General features: G+C 43.0%; 1 protein-coding gene across 4 annotated transcripts in view; it reads right to left on the reverse strand.

Moving 5' to 3' along the window:
* Positions 1-12,793, reverse strand: part of LOC146206364 (DNA replication complex GINS protein SLD5-like) — a 38,847-nt gene that overhangs the window by 22,863 nt on the left and 3,191 nt on the right. The window contains exons 5-7 of one of the 4 annotated variants that reach the window (XM_084591032.1): positions 12,294-12,382; positions 9,311-9,401; positions 58-208 (exon numbers count right to left, since the gene is read on the reverse strand). In XM_084591032.1, coding sequence (XP_084447158.1) covers positions 109-208; positions 9,311-9,401; positions 12,294-12,382 — 280 coding nt within the window. In that variant the 3' untranslated portion in view covers positions 58-108. Of the gene's footprint in view, positions 1-57; positions 209-240; positions 5,588-5,803; positions 6,316-9,310; positions 9,402-12,293; positions 12,383-12,793 lie in introns of those variants that run through there. The other 3 variants (XM_084591033.1, XM_084591030.1, XM_084591034.1) reach the window with 3 other exon arrangements.

Consider the following 12,793-nt stretch of genomic DNA (forward strand, 5'->3'; position numbering starts at 1 on the left):
CCATGCAATTCCAACTCAAATCTGCAACACGATGAAAAATTAATGAAACAGATTAAGTTAAAATAACATACTGTACATTTATTCAGGTTGCAACAGAAGGGCTGCTTGTCAGAATAAGACAACTGATCCGTCTTTAACAAGCGGGGCAATGACACGATACCGGATTATATGCTGAGATCCTTCATCAAGGTCAATGACTTCACCATCTCTGAAATAATAAAGGTGAAATGGTCCATTAACACACAAAACAAAATACAATACAAACTATTTACAGTTGACTCCCGTTAAGATGAATTGTCAGACAAGCAGAACAATGCAGGATCATTAGTTTCCCATAAATCTCAATTTAAAAAACAAAAAGAGATCACTCAAGTGTCTGCACAAAATGCATGTGCACTTTCAGAGACGTGCTAGTGCACCACAATTTTGTCAGATTGTCACGTTTGCAGCAATCGAAAATCTTATTAAATCCTTCATTTCTTTTACAAAGCAGAGGAAAATATTCATAAAATTACCATTTTAAACATGTCACTCTTGTCCCGTGGGAAAAGAAAAGCTAACTATCAAAATTACATCCCGAACACTTTCTCCTTATTTTTAAGTTTCATGAATATTGAGATGGTCTCTTTTTACAGGCTGTTAAAGTGCTGTGTGCCTTTTCTGCACGCATTTAAAATCTGTGCCAAGTTTAATTCATACAACCTGCTCTGCCTGGTGCCAGTCTATTTTGATTTGGTGCTGCTGCACCCAACCAGCGACTTCTTGACTTGGCTGTGTTCATGTGAGAAGGGTTTTCTGGACCTAAATGGGCTCACCACTCTGCTAACCTGCTTTGCATTGAAGTTGCAGCAGACAGAGCTTTGGAACTAGCAGTCGCTCATTAGAAGATGTCTAATCCTATCCCCAGTACACTATAAGTAGAAAAATACATCATTAAAACTAGGGTACAGTTGCTTCGGCAATGCATTCGACAGTGGGGGCCACAGTTTGACTTCAGGTTGGCTTCAATGAGTGACAGTAATGTGGTGTGGAAAAGAGTACACAAGCCCAGAGGCCATCTTCAAGCATAATCCATGTTCACTCAATCCGCCTTTTGCGGGAGGATGTGGCGTCATCATGCAGGAAGCAGTGGGAAACACATTGGACGGCAGTGCAGCAGACAACATGAAAGCGCCCCATGCGAAATGGCCACGCCAACGCAGGTAGACGAAAGCCCCCCCCCTTTTTTGCCTTGGGAGCGGAAAGTAGCGACAGTGATTGCAGTATCATGCTCACGCAGTATGGGGGAATGTTTCAACGTTTTCACAATCCACTCATAGCGCATGCATATACTGTCTTCGTATTGTCAGAGCGAGTAGCGCAGGCCATGGCGCTGGCTATGTTCGACATGACAGAATAAGACTCTCTCAGCATGGATTCACGACAGACTTAAATTTATTGTAAAAATAAAAATCGAAAGAGCGCGCGGAGGCAGAGAGAGAGAGAGAGGGGGATCTAAAACGGCAAAGCAGCCAGGGGTTTGTTGATGCTGCAGAGCTGGGTGGAATCGTCTCCTGTGACTTACGAGTGATGCATATGCGCGGGGTGTCTTGAGTTACCAAGCACAATGCGGTCACCGTGGCGCCGGCATGGTGCAATGGGCATCGCTTCTTCCTCGCATCATCTACAAGCGTGCAGCTATAGGATTTCGTCTATGAAGCTCGGCAGAGAGGCACTTATCCACGCCCCCTGAACAGGGCATTGTCCCGGCCAAAATGCACACCTGCAGGAAACACGCGGAATTTTCCTGCCAATGGATGATTCAGAGCTGTAGCCAGTTTCTGCCCCCAGAACGGATGTGGTCGCAGTGGTGAAAAGGTTCACGATGCACAGAAAATGGCCATTCTGTTGTGAAAGGATCCACAACCTTTCTGCCTCCGCAGCGATTTCTGAGGAATCAACGACTGCATGGTGACACATGCGCATCTCCTACACATCGGATGCGCATGTTGGTCAGGAACCAATGCTGTTCTACATCCAGAGCGCTCCACTCCGCAAGTGAACGAGCATGAATCCTCCAGGAGACTCATTTTTGCCCGGCGGTTTCCATGCTGTTGCAGACGTTTGGACGAGGACGACGACTTTCAAGCTCCCTAACAAAGTGCAGGCTGATTGCGTACACCGAAGGAACAAAATCCGAATGCTTTGGCGAGAATGAAGGTGAGCTTGTAAGGTAAAAAAACAAAATAACACTGTGCATCGTGCAAGAGTGTCAAGTGCACCATATGCTCCGAGCAGCAAATACACAGATACTACAGGAATGTATGCATCTAAAGGAAATATGCATGGTGAAAAGTACCTACTGGAGTTCGCACCCAGCCTGCAACGCACCAGTGATAGCTGCAATGAGGATTTGTTCGGTGCCTGTTTGCTTTATGTGCGACGGGGCCTATAAAACACGGTGCTATAAAAACCTAAGATATTTGAAATGAACCTTCGTTACGCCGATCGCACAAGGGGCAATGGTTGCAAGCTGTGTAACAGCCATGAGCTGCTATTTGTGTAACTGCAGTTAAGCTCTGGAACCTCGATCAAGCATAACCATGGTTAACTTGGCAGCTTATGTTGATGAGGTCCTTATCACCTTCACCTTTGTGTCTGAAATTGAACAAAATAAGTAGAATGCTGTCATACGTAGGTAAGTTGTTAATGATCTGGGTGCACCCATGTTTAGATGAAGCCAGTGCTATATCTGAATACTGCCCTAATGCACACCCAGCTCGCAATTGTGAAATAATGCTTTAAAAATGGGAGGCAGTGTGCTACAAGCTTATCACAAAACTGCGAGGTCAATAGTCTATCCCTTCGCCTCGCCCCATAGTCCGGCTTGTTGGCTGCTATTTTGGCCGCCGTGTGGATGCTGTCACGGGCCAGACCGTGCGCTGTCGACACCACGTGACCGGTCCGTGGTCTGGATATACCTTTACCGAAAAGAACAAGTTCCTACTGTTTTGAAGTAGTAAATGTCAGTGTAGCTTAGCATCTGAATCTGCAAAAATTGGTGCTAACGCATGAACTTTACCGGTGAAATTGGGCGGTGATAGCAATGCCTGTAACTTTCTTTTTCTGGTTTTTAAAAGCTCCATGTTCAATAAGAGTGATTTCTTTGTAATTTGAATGTGATACACTATTAATGTAGGCTAACTTCTATTTGTCCTCAGGGTCTCTTTAATTTTAGGATGACAAATAATACTGCCTGGCCTGCACTGAGACAGAACAGACAGAAAATAAAAACAGCTGTAAGAAATGGCTAGCACAAACTATGTGGGCGGGAAGGTGCAGCAGAAGGATGATGAGGCAAAATCTAACAAAACTGAACAAAGAGATCATACAAGCTTTTTGGGTTCTGCCTTGGCCGTGGAAGTTATATTCAGATGGAAATGCAAAAATGCCTGGGTACCAAGACTTGCAGTGCACAGAAGAACCCCAGGTAGTCAAAAATATATTGGAGTTTTTTCTCTATAGTGTGTCCCCAAGTGCTAGTATTTCTTTGGTATACAGATACTGACTAACTAAAATCAGGAACACAAAGGAAAAAAAAAAGCACACACACACACACAAAAAAGAGGTCAATTATTAATGCAGTGCAAAGAAATTTATCATAGCCATAGCGATAGGTTTGAAATTACTTAAAAGTACCCTCCAACTTACAAATAGTCACCTCCAAGGGTACTTTGTGAAACAGAAAAATATTTCGAAGTCTTGCTTTTGGAAAATACAGTCGTGCCTCGTTATATTGCCCGCGTTAATATGGACGATCCAAATTGTGGACAGTTCTTCTGGGGACGGAACTTTTCCAATGTATTTATACCTCGTTAATATGGAAACTCACTGTCTGGACAATGGAAAAATGCACAGCCCACTTGGGCCTAAGTATGTCTCATTAATATGGACAGCGGCTTGAAAAAAAGCAGAGCTGCCCGAACACAAGTTAAAGAAGGGCACGCTGCCCGCGAACCTACGCGACACCCGATACGGACGAATGCCTGAACGAGTCCTGTGGGGTTGGAAAGAACCAAAGCGGGCATGTCACCGTTGTCGGGCAAGGAAAAATGCGCACGAGCGAAGAGGAATGTACACGGCAAACCGAGGGCCAACTAAGTGAGAAACACGCTGAAAGGAGGGAACCGGGAGATTTCTGGGTGCAGCAGAAGCGTGCTGCAACAAGAGGCCGCAGTATGGAAATACAGCAACATGTGATTCCAATAAATTGTTCTGAACGTGAACAGAGAGGTCGATAAAAGTGCAAGAAAGAAATGACGGGAAAAAAGACCAGCGCGTAAAATGGTGGCGAGAACTGAAGTTTTTTTCTAACCCAAAAGCTCAATGTGTGTTCCACGAAGCAGTTAACGCTTTTCGGTCAGAGTTAACAGACACACTCGCAAAGTAAAGCTACAAAAGAAAGGCGACGAGCATACAACCAGGACCAGGCACCCAGTCCTGGACGCACTTCTCTCCGAGGCCCCTGATTTTCGTCACTGTTGTGCTGCCGAACTTCCACATTTTGCACCCCAGGTGGTCTGCATGTTGGCCTCGCTTTGAGTCAATGATGCGGCCTTGACCAGGTCTGAGCTCTTCGCTATCGGCTAGCCGTCATTCTAAACTGTACTTCAGTTGCAGTGTTTGTTTCATAGGAACTTTTACAAACGGCGCCAAGGAGGGGCTGTTCAATAGCCCTCTGCATAACAGCCTCCCAACTTGACTCCCTTGCTTACAATATAACCTTATAGAAACAGTATGAGGCAAAAAAGAGAGAATCAGAACAGAAATGTAGGGGGGTTAACTACGCAAAAAAAGTGCAAAGAATTAGGCGCCTGTAACCCTCCACATTAGTCTAGCTTTTGGCATGGCGGGAGTTAAACGCAAAAGAACGGAGTTGAATGTCGGTGCGAAGCAGGAAATTTGTGAATACAAGCGACAAAAGCCCTCTCAGTCAATCCAAGCAGTAAGGGACTGGGCCCAAGTTAAACCAGGTCTCAGCATCGCCAGGTCAACAGTAGCATCGATGCTACAGGACTTCGATAAGTGGCTCAACATTGGCATCGCAATGTCAACCACAGTCCGACAGCGCCCAGCAAAGTTTCAAGAAATGGAGTCAGCCTTGTTAATGTGGTTCGGGAATGTGAGCGCGAATGGTGCCATCATGAGTGATGAAATGCTTCAAAAGAAGGCTCGCTGCCTTGGCAACGTTATGGGTACGTATCGATCCTCCTCCTTCGTCTCGATAGGTTTTGGCTGTGATGACATCCGAAATGTTTCGTTCAGTAAAACAGGGAGATGTTTACTGAGACAAATTACTCTGCGCTCTATCTAGGCGTGACTGACTTCAGTTACTCAAGAGGGTGGCTGAGAAGGTTTAAGAACAGACATGGCATTTCGAGCCGATGGATTCATTGAGAAGGGGGCAACATCGACAGCTCTGCTGTTTCCTCGTCTCAGGAGAAACCCAAGCAGTCACTTAGCAGCTATCACCTGGACGACATCTACAACTTTGACGAAACTGGCTTCTTCTATAAGCTCGGCCCCTCTGCAACTCTTGCTCATGGCCCTGCAACAGGAAAAAAACGCAGTAAGGAAATAATTACTGTAGGTCTCATATGCAATGCGAATGGGATGGACAAGATGAAGCCGATCAGGTGGCCAAATCAAAGCGACCCCGATGATTTTGAAAAACATTCTCCCCAACAATATACTGTACATATGAAGCAAATCGAAAATCATGGATGATTTCAAATATTTTTAGAGGATGTCCGGAAAATTTGACCAAAAACTAAAGCTAAGGGGTTGCAAAGTGATTCTTTTCGCTGATAGTGCCGGCTGCCACACTATCTCCCCTGAAGAGTTCAAAAACATCAACCTTATCTTCCTTCCACTAAACATGACTGCTAAGATTCAGCCGCTTGATGCTGGCATAATTAGAGCAACGAAAGCACACTACCGAGCTGCCTTGGTCCAGCACTGCCTTCATTGTGCCAAGAGGCAGAAGCCGCAGACAGTAGATCTCCGCTGGTGCTTGAGGCCATTTAAGCTCGCGTGGGATGCCGGAAGTGAAACAACCATCACCAATTGCTGGCGCCACACTGGTTTTTACCGAATCAGGAGTCAGACCAAGAAAGTTGTAGTTCGGAAGATGACATTCCCCTGGCAAGGGGCTTCGAGAATCCCTAAAAGAGGCAGGTGCAGCTGACCCAGAGAGCGCCGCAGAACAACTCCTCGCCGTAGATGACGAAGCGGACGTGGAAGAGCAGCTCAGTGACGAGGCCACTTTGGAAGCGACTGCGAGTAGAGAATCTGAGGCTGATTCATCGGCTAGTGAAGCGTTCATAATCGAGAGTTCCAACAATACAAAGCCTACCATCACGCGTGTCATGGTGCACGAGTCGCTTCAGATTGCACTACAATTTTTCGAGAACCACGATGACAAAGACAATACATTCAAAGTTGCCGGTGTTCGGTCAAATTTTGAGTCCAGTGGACACGTTATGTACAAAAGCAGTCATTAATTACAAAATTTTTGTTCTCGATAAAACCCTTTTCGTGTTTATTCATGACTCGTTATTATGGATGACTCGCTTTATGGACAGATTTGGTCGGCATCAAAGTGTCCATATTAACGAGGCACAACCGTATACTGAGTTTAAAACGATGTTTCAAAATTTCACTTGTTTTCATGTATTCCTACTGGTCCTCCTTTATACCCGAAGTTAGCTCCGGCGCCCGTAAAGGCCCCCTATGGTTGAAAGCACGATGACGGTCTATATGTCACAACTGTGGTGTCACAGGAGCCTAGAAGTGCTATTAGCTGCAAGCTTGGCGTCACGGCTTTGCTTCCCACACAGTTGTCTCTGTGGCCACCAGGCCAGGCCGGGTATGGTGTAAATGGGAGGAGGCGAAACTTCGCCCATGCGCTGGCACACTCAGTAGGCCTGTGTACCCGGCCGGTCTCGTGAGCCTGTTGACGAATCGCTGCTGCCTTTGCTGGGGTTCAACAGCCAGCTTCTACACAGAGCATGCTTGCAGGGTACGAAGCTTCCTGCAATGTTACCTTCAAGATGTTGCATCTTGAGCTTCAGATTCATGATGCAGTCGCAGTAACAGTAACAAGCAACTGTGTCAACAGGTGAGTAAGCAGGTGCAGCCACAGGAAGTAAATAAACTGGGTAGCAATATGCAACATGTTCGTGGTCAATGCACAGTCGTGGCCTGCTTTTTTTTTTTTTTTTATATTTCTATTTTCTGGAACGACAGAGTGCATGAGGTAGGGTAAATGAGTGCCATCTTCAATTGCCAATATCTTTGGTGTCAAAGAAGCTAGCTCAAACATTTGTGTAGAGAGGGGGGACCTATTGCGCACTGCTCTACGTAACTTGAGTAAACAGAGTAGAGTACCACTAAGATGAACTCTGTTAAAATGAATTCTCGGATAAAATAAACAATGCAACACCATCAATTAAGATAAAAGTGTTTTCGCGTGTCCTTCAGTTAAGATGTACTTTTGCAGTGACCACAAACTGTGGCAGGTCCAAATAACAACCATCATTAGAAATCAGCATGGCACTGTCAAGGAAAAAAAGAAAAAAGCAACTGGCTCTCGAGGAAAGTGCACACCCACAACACAGCTCCTGCACACCATTGCAGAGGCTTGCAGATAAGCCGCCTTCCGGGAGCACGCACGCTTTCCTGGGGGGAATAGTGCAGAAAAGGCAGGACACCATCGTGCCTGAGCTGGTGCCTGGTCAGCTCTTGGCATCACACGCGCATCACATGCCGCATGCTGGCTCTCACAGACTAAAAGGTGCACATGTGAGAAGTGTGCTTGCTCACTGACTTGAGATTTAAAACTCTCAGACCTTATTTTCAAATGACCAGGTTCTGTAGCATGTTATCGCGGCGCACAGATGCCTGGGGCGTACAGAAAGGCGCGTGATACGCCTATTTGTGGAGTGGGTGAGAGCTAAGCTGCAGATGAAGCGAGATCAGAGAGATACGGCTACACTAATGGCTACCTTAAAGGTGCTCAGAGTAGGATGGAAAGCGAAGATCAAAATAACACCAAAATAGCAGCCAGTGTGGGATACAGTCAGAAGGGTGGGACAGTGGAAAAAGAAAACTAGTCCAAGGTCATTTTAAAGTATGGTAATATGAGCTGCTTTCAGTCTTCATCTCGCTTTATGCATAAACAATAAATGCTCTCTTTATCTCTAAATAATTAATAGTAGTGTACAAATATCTAAAATGTCGAATCGAATTTGTGTGTTATTGAATCTGTATTCGAAAAACTTATATCTAGAATTTTTTAATTCACCATAGTTTCACTGCATTGCACGCTTCACCGTAATGCCTGACCATGTGTACTGTGCAGTGAAGCATCCTCGAAACGCGATGGGGCCATTTTGTGGAGAGGACCTTCTCGACAGTGTGAGCAAAGTGAAGCACTTGACAAAACCGGAGAAAAAACGTTCTCATTTCGGTTTCATCTTAAATGCAGCAACCATCGTGCAGATGTTCATCAGATAAAATTAATGTGATGCTAACGGTTTTCAGCAGTTTTTTTTTTCAGGCTCATTCGATAATTCGAGAGTTCAGTTAATTTGGACATTTTTCCTGATCCTTTGAAGGCTGAATTAACAGTTTACTGCATTCAGGAGTGATTTGACAGCTCCATCCCTTTTCATGTAGGTCCTTCCTGTACAAAAATTGGTATACGAGAACCCTGTATAAAGGTATACGTACTGGATTTTTCAGTAGGTACACACTTCTGTGCAATTCTAATTTTATTTACAAATACCATGTAAATTCTGAAAAACAATATAGATAATGTTTGCTATTTTTTAATTTTTCATTTCTTTACTGACCAGATATTTGATACTTCATTTAATGTTCGAAGGCATTTTTTCCCGATATTCAATTCATATTCGAAAGATTTCAATATTTTCACACTCCTCATAATTAATTGTTTTCATGTAATATATATTTGGAAACACCTAGCAGGCTCATGTCTTCTTAGGTGCATTTCTGAAAATGAACACCTGATCATACAAACAAATTCCTTGAAGTTAGCCTCAAGAGGAGTCTACTTCAACGTTTCATAGTCCCTTTAACAACCTTTTCCACATGAACCAATAGGACACAACTGAATCAGTAACAGTGTTACCCTTTTTTTTTGAGTAACGTTCAATAAGAAAGTGTACAATAAAAATAAATGAGCTAACCAAGCCTATCAATTATAATTATGTGACTCATGCCATAGCATAATTTCAAGACCACTGACCTGCTCTGTGATGTTTCTTCATCTACCAAAACACCAAGTGTTTGCATTTTCGCCTTGAGAAAGACATACTCATCCAAGTTGGGGCCTACATCTGCACAACAAATAGAGTATGTATGTTATTGGCTAAAAACATTTCAAGGTAGAAAAAGAAAAACAAAATTCAAGGTCTCAAGAATGACAGGCAACATGCACAGCTAAAAGACTGCACACTAATAATTACTGCACTCAAAAACCAATAGATTCCTGCTTTTCTTGGTTCAGTCAGGTCTAACACAGGAGCTGCAACAATGGTGCAAATTCATTTGTTTATCTGACTGCACAGGTTGCGCACAAGTCAGTTAACTGATCTGAGAGGTCTAAAGGGCAACTCGACATTTTCAACTTCCCGCCGCAGTAGTGCAGTGGTTAAGATGCCAAACTACTGTGCCGGAGTACCCGGGTTCGGTCCCATGCAACGACAGGCAGCTGCATTTCGATGGAAGCAAAACGGAGTGGCACCCGTGTGCTGTGCAATGTCAGTGCATATTAAAAAACCCTCAGGTGGTGTAAATTTCCGGAGTCTTCCATTACGGCGTGTCTCATAGCCTGAGTTGCTTTGGAATGTAAAATCCCACAAACCAAACCAAACCATTTTTTTCTACTTCAGATTTTACCGAAACTTTAATGGTAAGTTTACCTCAGTTTCCTGGTCATTTACATCAAATTTCGATGCAGTTCAATGTTTTGCTGCAGTACAAATTTATTATAAAATTTTCTACTTTGTGGCCTCAATTGGGCAATTTCTATGGGCACCTTTGGATGAGTGATGTCATTAGATATACAGCCATCACCATATTCGCTCTGTATTTGCTACAGGACAAACCTTTAAGTTTGCTTTCGGTCATTTCAGACGGTGACCCCAGCTGCCATTTACAGTCACCAGTTTTGCTAGTCTGCACACGCGATAGGCTTTGTGGCCGTATTACTGATGCCCTGGGCTTTCAGTTGCCAGGTTTTCAGGGCAAAAGCACTAATCTGGAAGGTCCAAAGCATAGTAATATCATCTAATGCTTCATGTCTGCTTGCATTTTCACGCTTAACAAAAAAAAGTTGGAGTGGAGCAGATTCAAACCCAGGGAACTTCTTGAAGGACACAATTTTGTAGCTATTGCTCCAGTGACTCCACACGCAAACCGCAACACACTTTTGCATTACACACTGCACATTATCGTCTCCATCAACTTTCATCACTGTGCAAAGTCTTTGCACGTCCTACTCTGTTCAACTATGTCAAAACATGACCATTTTTGCTCTTTTAATATACTTCTACTTGGTATATTGAAAAATGTTTTTTTTTTTGTACTTTAGAGAGAGGACTAAGAAATATAGTAAGGCAATTATGAACTTAAAATATTCTGGAAACCCCCCGAGTTGTCCTTTCATGCTGACCACTGTGATATGCTTCAATTACACAAAAACTGTTTTACCATCATATAACTACACAGAGAATATGGTGCCAAAAAAGTGTTTAGATGGGACAGGAATTAACAAGTTCCCAGAAAATGAAGTCTAATTCAATAAAATTAAATAAATCGTGACAACTAGTAAAGAGATATGAGGGACAATTCCATACAATTTTTGTTTCTAGTACAAAATAAAGTTTGGCTTTCTGTCACTATATCCACGCTTGTTCAGCATCATAATAGGCATTTGTTACTAAAAAAATTGCATTGCAATGCCACTCAATGCAAGCTCGTGATATCAACACAAAAAGGACTTTCATGATCGCCATTTGGAAACAAGGGGCGATGTAGGCTAGACCCCCCCCCCCCCCTTCCCACACACACAAACGTGTTCTTGACGACACTTGTTTCTCAAAACAGCCGGTGGCAGTGACTGATACCTGTATTTATTTTTCTTGGTGTTTTCTATTAAGTTCCATTCCCAGTTAAAGTTCTCTTTGTCATAAGACCGCAGTAATCTATGGACTTCCATCTGTCCTCAATGTCTCGATAAGATGGTCTTTTGACTGGAAATCATTCAAGTTAAACAAAAAGTAATGAAATTAAAAACATTCCTCAGAAACAAAAAAAAATTATGAAAATTTTTCGTCTCATCCTTTTAATATTAGAAAATTTATGTTTAAGACTCCTGCATACTCACAGTTAAGTTGCTTCCTCATTACCTTAGCATCCATGGCTTTCAATAAAAAATTCAACAAAGTACTACCCCAGCACTATCAAGGAAGCAAGTTTCCTTAGCAACTGCACTGTTCATTTTCATAAAATTAGTGCAAGCCAAAACTGTCACCTGAAACATGCAGCTTCAAATACTGAAAGCATGGTCACAACTTATAAACCTCATAGCACATCTTACTGTAGCGGGTATGCATCACTGAATTACTTATTTCTAGCAGAACCCTGAGTGCTCCATTATGCGCCCTTGTTTGGCTCCCCATTTAACGCAAGGTGGGGAATCTGGACAAGTTTTCCCATAGGATGTGCTCAAATGATGTCGGTGGGTGGGGCACAGTTCAGAGCTGCTTTTTCATTCCTGCAAGTGTGTACGAGTTCAGGGGTAAGGTGACCATTTTCAATCACCAATATCTCCGGTGTTAAAAAGCTAGCTTCAAAATGTTTTCGATGTGGCAACATGTGATTGAATACCTATCATTCATGTACATTTCTTAACCCCTGTAAGTATTGCTCCATGGTTTCTTTAGATGTTTTAGTGCACAAAAACTACATAAAAGCAACTATACGCCATCTTTTCATGCCTCATGTGACCTAAACATGCCATTGTCCAGCTGTTGAATTCGAAACAGCATTAAGAAATTAAATGATAGATTATTTACATGCCGTAGGAAAATATAATTCGGTGATTACTAATGGCATCATTTGAAAGAATAAAACAAAAATTTTGAGTATATAATCCTTTAAAATTAGCTGTCGCCCCAAAAAAACTGTTCATGCTCATGTACCCATATCTTAGTGAATCAACTTACCTACAGATGCCATATTGAAATCTTGTTGGTTGAAAGGCATATGAACCAAGGCCACATCATGAAGGTAGTCCTCAATGCTAGCGACGTACCTGGTAAAGGAAATGAAGGAGCGCATTTGTGGTGTGCTCTATGAACTAAGTCAGGCTGTGTGCAGCATTGCTTTCGCAACTGCGGTTTTCTTTTGCCGCTATGACCAGCTTCATTTTACAACCTTTGGAAAGGATATTCAAGGTAGTGGAAGGAGATCCAAGATGTCGTGTCTGAAAGCTATGAAACGTTATGCCCCAAAGAAAGGGCTGAAGCAAAAAATATGAAAATAGAAAACTGTACAGTGCTGATGCTTGAAAATATGGTGGCCATGTTACATGAGAAAAATGCTTTGACTATGGTTCACAGTTTCAGAGATGGTCATGAAACAATGCCAAAAACCAGGAGTGCTAGTTGCACATTCTAAATCATTCCCATCATCCTTGTGACTATAGTCAGTCAGAAGACAAGAA

The sequence above is a fragment of the Amblyomma maculatum genome, chromosome 1 (assembly GCF_055883805.1).
Source record: "Amblyomma maculatum isolate TAMU_Amacu chromosome 1, ASM5588380v1, whole genome shotgun sequence".
In the NCBI taxonomy this organism is placed as follows: Eukaryota; Metazoa; Arthropoda; class Arachnida; order Ixodida; family Ixodidae; genus Amblyomma; species Amblyomma maculatum.